This window comes from Pseudophryne corroboree, chromosome 1 (genome assembly GCF_028390025.1).
Source record: "Pseudophryne corroboree isolate aPseCor3 chromosome 1, aPseCor3.hap2, whole genome shotgun sequence".
NCBI classification, from domain to species: Eukaryota; Metazoa; Chordata; class Amphibia; order Anura; family Myobatrachidae; genus Pseudophryne; species Pseudophryne corroboree.
This window is the reverse complement of record NC_086444.1, coordinates 464312486-464332048: the sequence shown is the minus strand read 5'-3', so window position 1 is coordinate 464332048 and position 19563 is coordinate 464312486. Positions and strand designations below refer to the sequence as shown.

The 19563-nt window shown below is 43.1% G+C and overlaps 1 protein-coding gene across 1 annotated transcript in view; it reads right to left on the bottom strand.

Annotated features, from left to right (window-relative positions):
* The window catches only part of SHC3 (SHC adaptor protein 3), a 166739-nt gene that overhangs the window by 18330 nt on the left and 128846 nt on the right, over positions 1-19563 (bottom strand). Inside the window, exons 8-10 of the mRNA XM_063913703.1 lie at positions 16125-16281; positions 11311-11407; positions 1822-2016 (exon numbers count right to left, since the gene is read on the bottom strand). Coding sequence (XP_063769773.1) covers positions 1822-2016; positions 11311-11407; positions 16125-16281 — 449 coding nt within the window. The remainder of the gene's footprint in view (positions 1-1821; positions 2017-11310; positions 11408-16124; positions 16282-19563) is intronic.

The following is a 19563-nucleotide window of genomic DNA, read 5'->3' as shown; positions in this document are numbered from 1 at the left end:
AAATATTAATACAAGTTCATGTGAAGAAGAAAAAGTAACATCACGCTGAAATAAACATAAAAAAAATAAAATAAAATAAAAAGGATAAAAATAATAAATAAATAAATACAATTGGCCACAGACAAATCACAAAACCATGGACAATCCCACCTGCACACCAAGAAAATGAAACATGACATGGAGGGAGGGAGGGAGAAAGAAGGGTCCCCAGTAGAGAATGCGTGCAGGACTCTGTGTACGGAAACTGGAAAAGGTATAGAAAAGTGAATGGTGGTGAGAGGGCAGATAGCAGGAAAGGGTAGGAAAGTGTGTGGATAGACCTGTGAACCTTTGGAGGTTAGGAGTAGAGAAAAAGAGTAGGTGTGGAACATGGGATGTGGGAGAGGGTGTTAGGAAGATATAGAAATACATTGGGAATTAACCCCCGGTGTCACCCAGCACACCAAACTGTACCTGTACCTGTACCAAGATATGAAAAACTATATATATAATAGAAATCCAAAGATCTTAGTTACATATATTTTCAAATGCATGATTTTGTTCTGTTAGAAAGATATATACAGTATAATTAAATTGGACAAAAGGGGCCCTAAAGCACAGGGTGGAAAGGAGAGGAAGAGGGAGATAGCACTTGTCAAAATGACACATGTTGACACAATGGAAAATTGTCACACATTCAACTCTAAATGAGGCCCAGTATGTACAAAAAGAACAGCTATTGGTCTATTAGAGTGTTTGATTATTTGTTGTTCTACATTCAACAAAATTAACAAAGCATTCCTACTGTGCAGTCCACACCCCAAGATTTGCACTTATTCACCTCAATGACCCACCCAGCTTACTTTAAGTAACAGTGTAAAAATCTTTAGGGTCCAACTGTGTAAATATCAGGTAAGAACTGTAAGCTCTCATGTTCTCTCTACCCTCTCTCATAACTGCACTTTCTCCGACAAACTATATGTCCTTGTTCTGTTTCTATGTATAATTCATTCTTCGTATGATCTGTTAGTCTAATTGTATGGTACACTGTACAGTTTTACAACATGTTCCAAGGAAATAATGATGATAATGAAAGACAAGACTCTCACCCCTTAAAAATCAAATTAGTTTCATTTATTTTTTTTCAGAAGGAAAATGAGTTGCCTAATATTAGCCATGAGAGTCTTAAGTGTCCGTTATTTGTATGTGACACATATGTGAAGCATTTTATTACATTATGTAATATGGACCAAGTTGGCCGGAGGTGCGGGGTGCCGCCTGATCTCGGACGTTTTTTTAAAGCGGCAATCATTTATAAGACAAAACCATGACTTGTAAGTGACTGCCACTTAGAAAAAACGTCGGAGTACATCTGGGATCTCACACCTGCGGCAAACACCTATCCTATTATGTATGCCTCATAGAGTGAGATGTGATCTCGACCTGTTCTGTGCTATTGCAAACTTAAATACCTTTTGTTGATTCAAAATGGCCATGAACCCCTCCATATGGCAAGGAACACTGCTAAAATGTGCCCTATCAACCTTATCTCACTTCCAATAATCTTACCTCGTAGCCCAAAAACTCCTTTCTGCAACGCTCCACAAAAATGGGCATGCCTCTGCACCCTATGATAGGAACACATTGCCCTCTGCATGTACAAACCACTACTCTTCCACAAACCAAAGGGAAGTGTAACAGGTCTCAATCTGATTGTACACTGTGGAACAGACGCATTGTGCATCAAAATAACCTTCCCAGGGTTATTCATTTTAATTATTAAAATTATGGCAACATCATTTTAATAACAGAAGAGTGCAACTGATTATAGAAAAAACATACTCATGTCAAATAGATCTTTTCTTGGGCTGATGTCCTTGCAGCTGTCTACAGATCCACAGAACATACCATCCATACTCCTGTGAAGTGCACCTAGTGCTTTCTTATTTATGTGCTGGGTATTTACATATGTAGGTGCATTGCTTGATTGATTTGATGTTGACTTCCCTTCTGGAAAACTGTATATATCCAGAGAAGCTATGAAAAAATAATAAAAGGTATTGTTAGGATTATATTGCAATGCTTGTAAGATTTTTATACATCTTTTCATACTGCTTGTTTTAAAGAGTCTTTTGTGTGTCAGACTATTTCTTCATAAAGTAAGCAGTGGCGGGGAATAAGACATTACTAAGCCTGAAGTGTAGGTTGCATTATATCTTGAAATAAATATGTATAATAAACAAAACGATATATTATATTCTCCAGGTATTCATAAAGGCAGATATCTGAGACAACATCCCAGAATGGATATACCTGAAGAGGGGCATTTTGCACCTTTCTGTACAAATGATCATAAACAGAGCCTACTATACGATAGCTACAAATGTAACATTGGCCCTCATTCCGAGTCGTTCGCTCGGTATTTTTCATCGCATCGCAATGAAAATCCGCTTAGTACGCATGCGCAATATTCGCACTGCGACTGCGCCAAGTAATTTAACAATGAAGATAGTATTTTTACTCACGGCTTTTTCATCGCTCCGGCGATCGTAATGTGATTGACAGGAAATGGGTGTTACTGGGCGGAAACACGGCTTTTATGGGCGTGTGGATGAAAACGCTACCGTTTCCGGAAAAAACGCAGGAGTGGCTGGAGAAACGGGGGAGTGTCTGAGCGAACGCTGGGTGTGTTTGTGACGTCAAACCAGGAACGACAAGCACTGAACTGATTGCACAGGCAGAGTAAGGTTGAAGTTACTCAGAAACTGCAAAGTAGTTTGTATTCGCAATATTGCGATTACATCGGTCGCAATTTTAAGAAGCTAAGATACACTCCCAGTAGGCGTAGGCTTAGCGTGTGTAACTCTGCTAAATTCGCCTTGCGACCGATCAACTCGGAATGAGGGCCATTATACACAAATATATTGCATTTTATAGTCTTTTAAATCTACAGCCAAAAAGACACATTTGAAAGAGTTTCTCTATGTACAGGTGCAACTCAGAAAATTAGAATATCATGCAAAAGTTAATTTATTTCAGTAATTCAATTTAAAAGGTGAAACTAATATGTTATATAGACTCATTACATGCAAAGTGAGAGATTTCAAGCCTTTATTTGTTATAATTTTGATGATTGTGGTTTACAGCTTACGAAAAACCCCAAATCCAAAATCTCAGAGAATTAGAATATAACATAAAATCAGTAAAAAAAAGATTTTAAATACAAAAATGTCAGCCATCTGAATGGTATACCGTATATACTCGAGTATAAGCTGAGTTTTTCAGCACATTTTTTGTGCTGAAAAAGCCCCCCCTCGGCTTATACTCGAGTGATGCCGCTACAGGCAGTGACAGACTCATTTTTTAAAAATGAGCGGGTCCCGCAGGACGCGCTGTTTCTCACTGACCTGTGCGCCACGACCAATAAAATTACCCAGTGCAAGTGTCACCTCATCCAATTGCCGCCGGCAGCGTCTCCTCAGCCAATCGCCACCGGCAGCGTCTCCTCAGCCAATCACCGCCGGCAGCGTCTCCTCAGCCAATCGCCGCCGGCAGCGTCGCCTCAGCCAAGCCCGCCTGAGATGTCCGTCCTCCCTGCCTGCCAGCATGCCACTCCAGAGACTACACCAGGGCTGTACGGCAGTTACGCAGCCAAGTAGGGCACCACATAGAAGGGGGCGCCCTAGCTCGGCCACAACAGTCAGTGACAGAAGCCGCGGGTGCAGCTCTGCTCGGCAGATTGTGTGTCTGTGACACAGCTGCCGGCGCAGCACTGTGCCATTCTTACAAAGCGGCACCTTTGCTTAGATTGGGCGTTCGTGCTCTACGAGGGCTGGGGCTGACTGGACGCCACGGGAGGGGGCCGGAGAATGGAGGGAGACTGTGCTAGCTGCGGCAGCCATATTATCGCTCTGGGTGCTCGGAGTCAGCAGGCTCCTCACCCTTAGTCACCCACAGGACTACTCATTAAAAAAAAAAAATCAAACAGAAGGCTGGTTGAAGTGGCAGAGCCGCCCGTTACTATAAGTCCCTACTGGTCTGCCTGGTCACTCATTCAGAGGTTGGCCATAGTGGCAGCCTGACAACCAAGAGGATTGTCTCCAAGTAGCAGCTGCAAACAGTCTGAGGTGAGGAAGTGTTTGCAACTGACTGTATATGTATACATGTAATTACCCCACTTGTATGTATTATTTTAAATGATCATCTCTTTCCCTCCCTCCCATCTCTCCTTATTCCTCCTCTTTCTCTCTCCCACCTCCCCCTATGGCATCTCCCTCCCATTTCCCCTTATTCCTTCCATAGGCGTGCGCAGACGCCGACATGCGGGTGCTGCTCCAGACTTCTCCCCCTCCGCAGCATTATAGTTTACTCTCACCTCCCCTGTCCTGGATATAGACTGCTTACCTGGGCGGCCCAGGTGAGCAGTCTTATGTCCCAGTCGAAGGGGTGGAGGATGTAGTCTGTTACCTGGCCGAGGGGGGGGGGAGTCCGGAGCGGCACCCATATGTCGACGTCTGCGCACGCCTATGATTCCTTCTCCCTCTCTACCCCCCACGCCCCCTCCACACACAGACACACCTCACTCTCAACCCTCCACAGTGCCCAGCATACAGTATATACATTCCCATATCCACACATAGTGCTCAGCATACACACAAAACACATCATATGTGATCGGACCCAGAAATCGTGGAGTAGGACCCCATTTTCATAAAGTGAGGGGTCCCTGGGACCCACAATTTTTTTCACTTAGTGCAATCACTGCTCCAGGACCACAATGAAAAGTACCTGCTTCCGAGTGAGTGGCGCCCGCAAACCCCCGCCCTCCCCTGTGGAGCCATTTGCATCTGCTTCCGGGTGAGCTAGGTGAGCGGCGCTCATAGCACAGTGCTATGCAAAGCCGTCCACAAAGCTGCTCATCTGCTGGTAATACGGGCCTTAAACCTGGCACTGCGCACCACAGTAAGCAATTACTGAAATCCCATACAGCAGTGTATATGTGAGCGAGCGGTACCCTCATACCATTTTGACTGTCTGCATAGTCATAGTCCTGTTATATGCATAGCAATCTCCCTTATTTCAACTAGCCCACATTACACTGTTACATTGTAGTGTGGGGAAGTAATATAGTGTGGGGTGGTAGCACAAGGATATAGGGCATGATTCAGACCTTATCGAGGGGCCAGCATTCAGTTAAGCCGCTGCCCAGCTGGAGTGAGATCTTGCCTTGCGCATCAACGTGCTCACTGTGCAAATGGATGTGTACGGCTGGAGCTGCTTATACTCGAGTCAATAAGTTTTCCCAGTTTTTTGGGGTGAAATTAGGTTCCTCGGCTTATATTCGGGTCGACTTATACTCGAGTATATACGGTAATCATGCATATGTACTCAGTACTTAGTTTGGGCCCCTTTTGCATGAATTACTGCCTCAATGCGGCGTGACATGGATTCTATCAGCCTGTGACACTACTGAGGTGTTATGGAAGACCAGGATGCTTCAATAGCTTCCTTCAGCTCTTCTGCATTGTTCGGTCTCATGTCTCTCATCTTACACTTGGCAATGCCCCATAAATTCTCTATTGTGTTCAGGTCAGGCGAGTTTGCTGGCCAATCCAGCACAGTAATCCCATGGTCATTGAACCAGGTTTTGGTACTTTGGCAGTGTTGGCAAGTGCCAAATCCTGCTGAAAAATGAATTCAGCATCTCCATAAAGCTTGTCTGCTGTAGGAAGCAAGAAGTGCTCTAAAATGTCCTGGTAACGGCTGCGCTAACTCTGGACTTAATAAAGCACAGTGGACCAACACCAGCAGATGACATGGCTCCCCAAATCAACACAGACTGTGGAAACTTCACACTGGACTTCAAGCATCTTGGATTGTGTGTCTCTCCATTCTTCCTCCATACTCTGAGACCTTGGTTTCCAAATGAGATGCAAAATTTGCTCTCATCAGAAAAGAGGACTTTGGGCCACTGAGCAACAGACAGTTCTTTTTTTTCTTTAGCCCAGATAAGGCGCTTCTGACGTTGTTTGTTGTTCAGGAACGGCTTGACAAGAGATGGAGATGCTGACTTCATATTCCAGCAGGACTTGGCACCTGTCCAAACTGCTAAAAGTAGCAAACCCTGGTTAAATGACCGTGGGATTAGTGTGCTGGATTGGCCAGCAAAATCACCTGACCTGAATCCCATAGAGAATCTATGGGGCATTGCCAAGAGACAGATGAGAGACATGAGACCGAACAATGCAGAAGAGCTGAAGGCCGCTATTGAAGCATCCTGGTCTTCCATAACACCTCAGCAGTGCCACAGTCTGACAGAATCCATGCCATGATGCATTGAGGCAGTAATTCATGCAAAAGGGACCCAAACCAAGTTCCGAGTACATATGCATGATTATACTTTTCAGAAGGCCGACGTTTCTGTATTTAAAATCCTTTTTTTATTGATTTTATGTAATATTCTGATTTTCTGAGATTTTGGATTTGGGGTTTTCTTAAACTGTAAACCATAATCATCAAAATTATAACAAATAAAGGCTTGAAATAGCTCACTTTGCATGTAATGAGTCTATATAATACATTAGTTTCACCTTTTAAGTTGAATTACTGAAATAAATTAACTTTTGCTCGACATTCTAATTTTCTGAGTTTCACCTGTAGAACCTTTAAACTTTTTGACCTAAAAGAGGAACAATTTGGAGGAAAATAGAGACAGGATACTTGAGTCGATAAAAGAAACTATACATCATAATGAGGAATAACTTTGTGGCACATACTGCATTTCATTAGGTTGACCTTATTTTGGTTGACAGTCATTATGTTGACCACATATGGTCGACATGAAAAAGGTCGGCATGGTCAAAAGGTCAACAGGTAAAGGTAGAAAATAGAAAAGGTCGTCAGGTACAAAAGGTCAACACCTGAAAAGGTTGGCATGGAAAATGGTCAACACAGCTGCTGGGTGAGTTGGTGGGGTATCGCATGCGAGGTTCACATGCCATACCTCGCACTAGTGGATAAACACCTATAGCGGTAAGAAGGCAGTATGGAGAATATAACACTGTTGGGATGTTAGGTACACTATGTAGACAAAAGTGATTGGACACTGACAGCAAATAGATCAATGAGATTTTATTGACATCAGCACTTTGGAAGTCCACCATGTGCAGTGATTACTGCAGACACCCTTATTGGCAAACTGTCCACAAGTTCCTGGACAACAGCAGGCACCACTGTTCCCATTTTATACCTAAACAAACACATGTCTGCTGCAGGTGCACACTATATTGCTTGCACGGGGGTTGGGGGAGGGAGGTCCAATCACTTTTGTCTACATAGTGTGGAATAGAGGGCAGACTTGGACTAGTGAGGTTGACATGAAAGAAAGTGGGGTTAATGTTGCCTTGGTTAATATAGACTTGGTTAATGTAGCCAACACGAGGGTTAAATCAGACAGTATTAGATTCACAGGAAACATTACAGTTAATCTTGGGTTGGCTAAGGGTGGGCCTTTAGGGAAATAGTTATTGTGAATACTAGGGAAATGTAAAGCTATGTCTTAAATATGATCTTTTTTTTTTCTTACAGCATACTTCTTCCCCACTGTGTGCTATTCCTGTAGTGTGTACCTCCACTGATTGCACACCCTGCAAGCAGCAACCTGTGCAGTACACCCAGGATGGGTGCCTCGAATGGTTCATTGGCGGGCAGAATGTGCTTCACGTGGATCTTTCCGTATAGGGTATATCATAAGTGTCAGTTTTCCCATATATGCATTTTGCTCATCTCCCACTGTGTAACCTTCGTATTGCACCGAACATGGCTGCCTCATCTGGTACACTTGTGGATGGGATGAAAAATACATGGACCTGACAGTTTTGTTAAGACCCTACTCTGAGTGTTAGGACGCTACAATCACCCAATTTTGTGTAATCTCTTCTAGGAGTAGACTGTTCCACCCAGGGTAATCCTATGCAGTGCATCTAAGACGGCTGCCTCACCTGGTACCTTGTGAGAGTGGAATACATAACCTGGGGAAGTAATTACACAAAATGTCTACACCAATCCTGCATTATGCTCACTGTGTGCTTTAGGATTTCGTTTTTTGTCTGTGTGGCTCGTCATTGTATTTCTTACATTTTCTGTATTACATGCATTGTTTTTGATATTTGTAAAACACCATGAATCCTGTTGGAGAAAGTGTTCTATATAAATAAAATTATTATTATTATTATTATTATTAATAATAATATTAATAATAATAAATACAACTATTACTTGCAGCAATCCACAACTGGACTATATAAACAAATACAGATTGAGCCTCCCTCATCGTTGCTGTTTCCTCGCCTAAACGAAGGATTAGTCACGATAGCTCAGGTTGTTCAGATATTGCACGTACAGGCGCGTTGAGGCATGACTACATACGCAGCATACAATACACATCTTCACCACTGGGTGGCTAATGCTCCACTAATCCAGTACTGTAGAGCGATTCATCTACAAGCTCTGGCAAAGGTCAGTGACGACTGAAATGGTACTGGATACTGTACACAGAGACCAATGGTCAGACGGACAGAGTCAATTAAAAAAAGAAACCAATAAATCAGTCATTAAAATTAGTGTATACAGACGCAAGCGAATGTGTTAAAGCAATGGTCCATTCACAGGTTATGTGAGCGTCTAAGTCCCGTAGACTAATCAATAAATAAAAATAGTGTATACAGACGCAACTGAACATGTTAAAGCAATGGTCCATTGATGTTAGGTATAGCGTACTGTATGTGAGCGTCCGAGTCTCATAGCCAATACAGCAAAACCCATGGGAAGGGATCACTGCTTACATTTACACATGAGCTTGTGTCTCTATCACCAGGCGTCGTGGCCAAGCGGTGAAGTGTCCCGCACCCCATGCTCAGAGTCCCAGGTTCGATTCCAAAAGTGTGAATGCCTTTGTTTTTTTTCTTCTAGACACTTTTTTTTTTTTAATAACATTCATATATTTAAGAACCTTACATTCAATAGAATAATGCACAAAGACCTGTTTCCATAACTAACTGTCGGGGCGTCTGACACGCAAATCCATAGCACAGTACTGTACTGTTTAATGTACACTCACTCTGGCCTTTTCCAGTCCTTTCCCCCAACCAAATCGACTGTAGTATAATCCCTTCATTTACATACTGTGTTGGCCTTTTTTGGGGAAATTCAAATGTTTGAAAAGTTGGTTGGGTGTCTGTTTTTTACTGTCTATTAGATAGGGAAAAACAGACACCCAACTGACTTTTCAAACATTTGAATCTCCCCCATTGTCTGAAAAGATCATTCTCTCAGAGGAGAGGGAAGAGTGAGGGGGAAGGTGGTGAGTTCAGAGACGCTGTCAAAAATACTAATTCTCTGTCGGGACCCAAAAAAAAGATAGGCTACAGAGACAAGTGTTATCTTTATAAGTAGAGAGAGAGATAAAAGCTCCTCCATAAGTTCCTGGATGCCAAAACACTGTGCTTAGTGTCATGGTACAGTATTTCTATTTGAGTACTAAGTAGTATGCACAGCTTGTAACGTACTCTGCTCTAAAGGCTACAACGGCAAGTGTTATCTTTATAAGTATAATGGGGAGAGATAAAAGCTCATCCCTAAGTTCCTGGATGCCAAAACACTCTGCTTAGCATCTCTGTACAGTATTTTCTATTTGAGTACTAAGTAGCACAAACAGCTTGTAATGTACTCTGCTCTAAAGGCTACAGCGGCAATGTTATCTTTATAAGTATAATGGGGAGAGATAAAAGATCCTCTCTAAGTTCCTGGATGCCAAAACACTGCTTAGTGTCTCTGTACAGTATTTTCTATTTGAGTACTAAGTAACACGAATAGCTTATAACTAGAGATGAGCGAGTTCGGATTTACTTGGTTCTTTACGCCAGAATTTTCGCCATTTCTTATTTTCTGGATTTCTCTTATTGGCTAACCAAAACACATGTCGTCCAATAGCAAATAAGGAGATTCGGGTAAATCTGAGTAAAACCGAACCCGCTCATCTCTACTTGTAACGTATTCTGCTCTAAAGGCTACAGAGGCAAGTGTTATCTTTATAAGTATAATGGGGAGAGATAAAAACTCCTCCCTAAGTTCCTGGATGCCACAACACAGTGCTTAGCATCTCTGTACAGTATTTTCTATTTGAATACTAAGTAGCACGAGCAGCTTGTAACGTACTCTGCTCTAAAGGATACAGAGGCAAGTGTTATCTTTATAAGTATAATGAGCAGAGATAAAAGCTCCTCCCTAAGTTCCTGGATGCCAAAACACTGTGCTTAGCATCTCTATACAGTATTTTCTATCTTGCCAGAATCCCTGCACCCTGTGCAAGCTGGGCGGACAATTGGAGGGGACCCGACATACAAATGCTTGCTGTTTCCCTTTTCGGTGTCATTTAAACTAGTGGCCAGTCTGCTCTAAAAGCCAAGAGTCTCCTCTTTCGTATGGTATCAGTCTTGAATCTCTGGAACACCCAGAACCGGAGATATCGGGGTACAAAGTTGACCCATTTTCCCATAGACTATAAGAGGCCTGTTAATTCAGACCCACCATGGGTGTTGACGCTTTGTGGGGGTCATAGAACTTGAGGTCAGTATCCTCTGGTAGATAATCATCTCCCCTTCTATACCAACCCACTTCTGAGCCAATTGGACCCCCAGAACTCAAGATATTAAGCTTTAAGCCCATTTTAATTTAATTTAATAGCTCACAAAAACCTAACGTCAATGGACCATTGCTTTAACACGTTCTTTTGCGTCTGTATACACTATCTTTAATTATTGGTTTGTCTATGGGACCTCATTGCTGCAGTGTATTTTAAATAGCGTTATGATATGCACGTACAGCATTGCCCTTACAGTGTATAGTAAAGTAGATCTTGCGCTATAGTGTACTGTATTTCAATGGAGACCACACGCATGCGCAATGGTGAATTTAAAAAGCGACATCTGGTGGATGATCGCAGGTATTACACTCACTGGTAAAGCCATGAGCTCTGTGAGCCTCCCTACAACTAGGCACGCCGCCTTGCGCCCAGGCATGCTGCGACTCCGTTATCGGGACTAACGCCATAGACAGCACTGATGAGCGAGGCTCCACCTGTATGTCCAGATTTGATGCATATCAACTGATCCTGCATAAGGATTCTCTTAAAAATATGTTTTCAAATAATGCAAAGAAAAGTAATTAAAGCTCCAAAATTCTAAATGTGTTATTTAGTAACATAAAAATAAAATATAGCTGTATACACTAGTAAACCCACTGTCCTGACAGGAGTTTTATAACATTTCTTACCTTGTCTTTTTACAACTTGCTGAAAGGTTTCATTAGACTTTTCAACCAGATGACGACCTTGGTAATATGCTTGTTCTATTCCAGCAGAGGACATAAACTAATTTAGAGACAAAAATAGTTCCCGTGAGTTGTCTGCACATCTTTCATTCGCAAAAGAGGCTGTATTTGGTCTGAGCAGACCAGATGTGAATGAGCATAAGCTATTATATTCCTCATATGATATCTGCAGTGCATTTGTCTTGCACCAAACATTATAGCTAAACACAAACTACACACTGTACAACTGAAATGTCTTTGTCAGTGGTTATTTACAACCTCATGGGCAGAATACAACAATGGACAATAACTCCCTCTCTCTGCAAGAGTTAAGGCCCATATAGACGGGCCGATTTGGGAGAAATGTGTGCTGAGCGAACCGCTCAGCACACATCTCTCCCGCCGCTCAGCACAGCGCGATCTGTGCTGAGCGTGCGGGGGGAGATGGGGGGGCCACTCACTTCACCCAGCGGGTGAAGTGAGCGACCCGATAGATTGGCCTGCATGCAGGCCAATCTAGCAGTAGCGATAGCGATGTGCGGGGCCGTGCATCGCTATCGCTGAGGGGGCTATACACGGAGCGATCATGTTGACATTCTAAGCAATCTAGCCAGATTGCTTAGAATATCGCTCTGTGAGTACCCCCCTTTACTGTACTTGAGAGTTATTTTCCAAGCTTTGTTTCCAGATCTGTAGATATAAGGCTCAAAAGATCATTGGCGGGATGGAGGTGCGGGGTGCCGGACGATCTCCAATGTTTATTTTAAAGGGGCAAACATTTACAAGGCAAAACCATGCCTTGTAAGTGATTGTCCCTTTAAAAAAAAGTCAGAGATCAGCTGGCATCCCGCACCTCCAGTGATCTCAGACTCCATTACATTCCGTCGCATGTGTACAAAGTGATTGTATAGTAATCTGAAAAAAAAAAGCAGAAATCACACCAGGTGTGAGAAGTCATCCCAATTCTAGCAGCCTCTTACATAAAATGGGCTAGTGCCAGTGTGGTTGAAAGCAGGATGATTGGGTGCTTGGTTCTGACAATGATACAGTTTACATATACTTTCCAGGACATTAATGGAAGGTCCATACACATTATACCTCTTTTGTACTTATTTACAATTTATTCCACCTAAGTCCTCCACTCCCTTCCCTAATGCTTTCCTACAGCTAACTTCTTTCACCTATTCTCAAAAAACATGTTATGACTGTGCCTCTCTCTTCAGCTACAGCCTCCTTTCCCTCTTCTTCCTTGCTTCCAAACTTAAGCATACTTGCCTACCTGACCCTCTCCATGAGGAGAAAATGCTCTGTTCCTGGATTTTCCTGGTAATGTATGATTGCCATCATCTGTGGTGAAACACCTTTCTTATCAATTATCTAGCTCACCACAGGTGATGGCAATCATACATTACCAGGAAAGTCCAGGAACAGAGCATTTTCTCCCTCATGGAGAGGGTCAGGTAGGCAAGTATGAACTTAAGCAACATGTAAAACTGTCTGACCCACTGAACTCACGCCCTTCTCATTCCGCTGTAATTGTGTTTTCACCCTCTACGCCACAACGTTGATGCTCTCTCCTAACAATCTACTTATAACTAATATGGTCAGTCAATTCTTGTTATGCATACTCCTTACATCATAGGTCTGCAAACTCTGTCCTCATTACCCCGCAGTGCATGTTTTGCAGGTAACCCAGCAGGTGCACAGGTGTATTAATTACTCACAGACATTTTAAAAGGTCCGCAGGTGGAGTTAATTATTTCACTTGTGATTCTGTGAGGAGACCTGCAAAACATGCACTGTGTGGGGTAATGAGGACCGAGTTTGCAGACCTATGCCTTGCATGGTATCTGGTCAGAATGTCAACATTCAGAAATGCTGCCATGGTTAAATGTCTATATGTTCATCATGTTCATCTATATGTTCATCATGCTGACATTCAATAGAATTCCAGAATGTCACCAGTACATTTTTTCGTCATTTTTAGGATTTACTTTATATAACCATACAACCTGCTGGTAACAATGGATGCATTTATGAAAGTTACCCTTTATGTCAAATGACAGTTTACAAACATAATCGACCATTACGGTTAACTAATTTGTCTTATTTTGCTCTGTTATAGACGTTTGTATAAGTTTATCTTTATAGGCTTTTACAAAAAATGTCTCTAGTCCCTTGACAAACTTATAATTTCATTACTGTTAATTGTTTGTTCATGTTGGGAGCTGAGATTACTTACGGCCTAACCCAGATCTGATCGCAGCAGCAAAGTTGTTAGCAGTTGGGCAAAAACCATGGGGGTCATTCTGAGTTAATCGTATACGATCATTCACACTGACATGCGGTGGGATGCCCAGCACAGGGCTAGTCCGCCCCGCATGTCAGTGCCAGCCCCCCCCCCGCAGAAGTGCAAAGGCACCGCACAGCAGCGATGCCTTTGCACTTCAAGAGTAGCTCCCGACCAGCGCAGCTTTAGCGTTTTGGCCAGGAGCTACTCATCGTTCCCCGGCCCGTGGCAGCTGCGTGACATCAACAGTCTGGCCACGCCTGAGTTGGCCGGACCGCGTGACACCAACAGTCCGCGGCTTAACGCCGCCGTCCACCCCTCTCCCACCCAGCGACCGCCTCTGCCACAGAGGCGATCGCTAGGCAACAACGGCTGCCATGCGCTGGCGCACTGCGGCGCTGGCGCATGCGCAGTTCCGACCTGATTGCTGTGCTGCGAGATACTGTGGCAGAGGCGGTCGCTGGGCGGGAGGGGGCTGGACGGCGGCGTTAAGCCGCCGTTCAGGGGGAGCAGTTCGGCCAACGCAGGCGTGGCCGGACTGTTGGTGTCACGCAGCCGCGGACTGTTGGTGTCACGCAGCCGGGGCCGGGCTGTTGGTGTCACGCAGCCGCGGACTGTTGGTGTCACGCGGTCCGGCCAACTCAGGCGTGGCCAGACTGTTGATGTCACGCAGCCGCCACGGGCCGGGGAACGATGAGTAGCTCCTGGCCAGATTGACCCCCCATGATATAACATGTGCAGAGAGAGTTACATTTGGATGGGGTGTGTTCAAACTGAAATCTAAATTGCAGTGTAAAAATAAAGCAGCCAGTATTTACCCTGCACAGAAACAATATAACCCACCCAAATCTAACTCTTTAAACATGCAATATCTGTCCCCCATGCAGTGCACATGGTTTTGCCCATTAGCGAACAAATTTGCTGCTGCAGGGCTGAATTAGTGTTGCAGCTCTTTTAGATAAAGTAACAGCTGTCTATTCACATAACTTAAGTGACATTTCCATTTGTAATCTTAAAAGAAAGAGGATCCCCATTTTATTGCAAGACGGAAATATCACATATGTTTATATTTAGGGGGTAATTCTGAGTTGATCGCAGCTTCAAGTTTGTTAGCAATTGGGCAAAACCATGTGCACTGCAGGGGGGGGCAGATATAACATGTGCAGAGAGAGTTAGATTTGGGTTGGGTGTGTTCAATCTGCAATCTAAATTGCAGTGTAAAAATAAAGCAGCCAGTATTTACCCTGCATAGAAACAAAATCACCCACCCAAATCTAACTCTCTCTGCAAATGTTATATCTGCCCCCCTGCAGTGCACATGGTTTTGCCCAACTGCTAAAAAATTTCCTGCTGCGATCAACTTGGAATTACCCTCTTAGTTTTGTTTTATTTGCTTCTTTTGTATTTAATTACATTTCTTATGGAACACACAACGATCATATTTATTTAGAACACAGTCAAGATATTGGGGGTAATTCCAAGTTGATCGCAGCAGGAATTTTGTTAGCAGTTGGGCAAAACCATGTGCACTGCAGGGGAGGCAGATATAACATGTGCAGAAAGAGTTAGATTTGGGTGGGTTATTTTGTTTCTGTGCAGGGTAAATACTGGCTGCTTTATTTTATACTGCAAATTAGATTGCAGATTGAACACACCACACCTAAATCTAACTCTCTCTGCACATGTTAAATCTGTCTCCCCTGCAGTGCACATGGTTTTGCCCAACTGCTAACAAAATTCCTGCTGCGATCAACTTGGAATTACCTCCATTATCACTTGTGTTAAGGAAACTTCATTATATCATTTTATTTTGTACAAATAGGTTAATGTGACTACAACATTTTTCTATTAGCACAATCAAGCCACATTGGCACGCAATTTTTATACCATCTCTACTATGTCATGGGGCATACACTGTATATAGGGGTTTATTCAGGTTTGTTAGCAAACAAAAAAAGTTAGCAATTGGGCAAAATTATGTCGCACTGCAGATGGGGCAGATATAACATGTGCAGAGAGAGTTAGATTTGGGTGGGGTGTGTTTAAACTGAAATCTAAATTGCAGTGTAGAAATTAAGCAGCCAGTATTTACAATGCACAGAAACAATATAACCCACCCTAATTTAAATCTCTCTGCACATGTTACATCTGCCCCACTTGCAGTGCAGTATGGTTTTGCCCAATTGCTAACTTTTTTGGTTTGCTAACAACTGTGAATAATACCCCATAGTCTTGTTATTCCTGATGTATAACTGGCCACATGCTACTCCTTGTGAGCTGGTCTTTAGTATTTTTTTTCCTACCTACACATATGCACCCACCTTTAGATGGAGAATTATTTCTTATGAAAAATAAGTTATCACCTTTAAAAGTTTCTTCATAAAAGGAGGTTAGACAGTGGAGACTTATATAAAAATATGTTTGGTAGACAATTTTAAATGTGTGTTCTGAAAGGAACCCAACAATCACATCTCAAATTATTTTATACCTGGTTGTTTTCTCCTTGGTTTGGGTGCTGAGCTCTTAACCTCTCATCAATAATCCCTCCTGGAGGTGGCATTTTATTTGGAATACTGTTGTAATATTGAGGCTCTGTTGCAGCACCATCCTCTTCTGGCCATAAAGGGTCATCTAGACTTTGCATTCTTAATAATAAAAACAAACACAGTACATTGTTCATGTATGAATATCTAATGTTGATAAAGCTCATATTGTATACTGTCTAGCAAATCCATCTACCCATCTGATTACAAGCTGAATAGGCATGTTCAGGGTATGTTCAGTAACAGCAAGTACAACTATTCTATGTTACAATAGCTACCTATCTATCTGTGTATCTATCTATCTATCTATCTATCTATCTATCTATCTATCTATCTATCTATCTATCTATCTATTATTATTATTATTATCCTTTATTTATATGGCGCCACAAGGGTTCCGCAGCATCCAATTACAGAGTACATAAATAATCAAACAGGAAAACAGCAACTTACAGTTGATGACAGTATAGGACAAGTACAGGGTAAATAAACATAGTTACATCTGCAGATGACACTGGAATAAGTATCAGGTGGCAGAAGACTGCTGGATGTATCTATCTATCTATCTATCTATCTATCTATCTATCTATCTATCTATCTATCGCCTATTTAAAATGATGTACAATATCAACATTCTTAATGTCAACATGGACTTAATTTCGACATTGAGATAACGCTGACACTGTGAATGTCGAGTGGCACAATGGTGGCAGTCCGTGTTAGTATTTACTTTAGGCCCTGCTTAGTCATAGGGCTCAAATGTGCTAAAAACACTATGATGACATTCTGTCAACATTCACAATGTTGGCAGGCTGGCAATGACAACATAACGTTCATGTTGACATTCTGATGTATGCACTTTGTACCACACCTGTATCTAACAGCAAACATTAGTCAGATTATATGTGTGCGCAGGCTCCTGGTAAGGGCTATAGTCCATAGAACCCCCTCTAACACATGGACATAGAACACTCGACACCACAAAACAACCGCACCCCCTCCTCAGGGGACACAGAACACTCACCACTACAATCTGTGGGACATAGAACTCTCACCACTAACACTCATGCCCAAAGGAAATACGTTACATCATACACCCCCTCACCCCATCGCGGACTATTTACTTTTGAATCGCCTTCCATGTCAAGCACTCTTTTAAACCCCAGATGGACTTCCTGAGGGCTGGCTGATGACGTATCCATGCTGGATTGGAGTGCATGGCGCTGTTACATTGTGATTTCCAGGATCTTTGGCTACGCTAAGGGGTATGTGGGCTCACACCTTGCACACCCCACGCGCACTCCAATGAGTCAGAATAGGTAACATTTTTACAATCTAAAACTGTCCAGTTTTGATGATTTACTGTTGCCTTTCTGTCAGCTTGAACAAGCCAGTCCTTTTTTTACTACCTCTCTCATAAAAAAGCTGTTGTTAGCCCTTCACCTGACCTTACATGCAGAATTACAGTGCTCACTTTTCTACTATCTTTATGATGCCTTTATGATGCTCCTCTGCCCACATTCATGAGGCCTCAGCTGTTCCTGTCTGATCTAGAAATCCACGTCTCAATACCACTTATCTTTCCGTTTTGATCTACTGCTTCACTCCTTGGACGTCTGCCATGCCTGCTTTCAGCCCTTGCTCTCCTCCTGTTAGACTTGTCTCCTAGCAAACCCCTGATCCGGTACCTACTGGGAAGTCCTATGTGGCGCCTATCTCCCCAGCTGACTCTTCACCAAGTTCTGACCTTGGACCTGATTCTCCTGCTGATGCTCCGCTTACAGTCCACACGTTACAGACATTCTGGACACTCTCACCTCTGACTTCCAAGCTTACATCAGACAACCTACTAGTGAAGTGGCGGGTATTGGCAATCATACCAATCATTTGGAGAATAAAGTGCAGGAGTTGTTTTCCTCTCACAATGATCTCCTTACTTCTTACAACTCTGTCCTTGTGGAACTCTCGTCTGTTAAAGACAAGGTCGCTAATTTGGAGGACAGGTCCAGAAGGAATATTATCAAGATCAGGGATGATCTGGAGTCTGTGTCTTCTGATGCTCATCTGGGCTTTGCTTTAACCCTTTCAAGAAATTAACTTTGACTGAGGATCGGGATCTATTAATTGACCATATTCACCATTGTCTCAAACCACATTCTGCTCCCGGCAGTGTCCCTCAGGATGTCCTTATATGTCCCAACATCTTTCACATTAAAGAGGACGTCCTTAAGGCTGCGCGCATGGTGGAAAATACAGATATTTTGGACAACCTAAAACTCTTTCCAGACCTCTCGATTCACACCATGAACAAACACAGATCCTTCCAGCCCATTAAAAAAACACTCCAAGTTCGGGATATACAGTACGGAGTTCCCGGTTAAATTTATAGTGCAGAAGGATGGATCTGGAGGCCGGTGTCTTTACCCGACTGGTCCTAGGTAGGGTGACAATGTTTGAGTTCCTCCAGTCCCTTTATTTCTCTTGGATATTTGTTGGAGTTGCTGTGGACTGTGGGCCTAATTCAGCATGGATCGTAGATATGCGAAAAATCGCACATCTACGATCCATTACTCTGATATGCGGGGGGGGGACAACCAGCACAGGGTTTAAGTCTGCCCCTCATGCCAGATCCAGCTCCCCCCCCCCCCACCGCAAATATGTGAAAGCATCGCACGGTGGCGATGCTTTCAAATGTTTAGGGTAGCTCTCTGCCCTGCAAATGGCCCGGACACGCCTGCGTTGTTCGTGAACGCACTCCCCCAATGGTGAGTCAACACCCCTTTAGTGCCGCCGCAATGCCCCCTCTTGCCCCGCAAACGCCTCTGCCTGTCAATCAGACAGAGGCATTTGCACAAGTGAGATGCTTTTGCATCTCACTGTGTGCACATGTGCAGTGCAGCTGCTGCGTGTGGGCACACCAAAAAGGGCTTCAGCATGCAAATGGTGCCGCAGCAGTGTTCCATGCTGAATTCGGCCCTGAGTCATTACCCATCACGTTGTCTTATTGCCTCAGTGTAGCTGACAGAACTCCATGTTTGTTACATCCTCCTCTCTTGAACTCCCTCTCCAGTGATTTGCTCCCAAGCGTTGGATCCTGCCATCTCAGGTGCAAGTATTACATGTTTATGGGCTCTTTATATTTGACAACTTTAACCTATTTTAATGTTCGGACTATGTGGTATTATTGTTTTTATCACACTATGTTTCATAATTTGCTTGTTTTCTAGGCAGTTCTAGAATTTCTCAATAACTTTAATGTTCCTTTTCTCTAGTTTATGTAGCGATTTAGTTATATCACAGTATGTTTGTCTTTTATTTTATTGTACTATGGTTTTATTGTACTGTGGGAGCCTGCCCCCACAAGTTAACTATGTTGCCGTATTC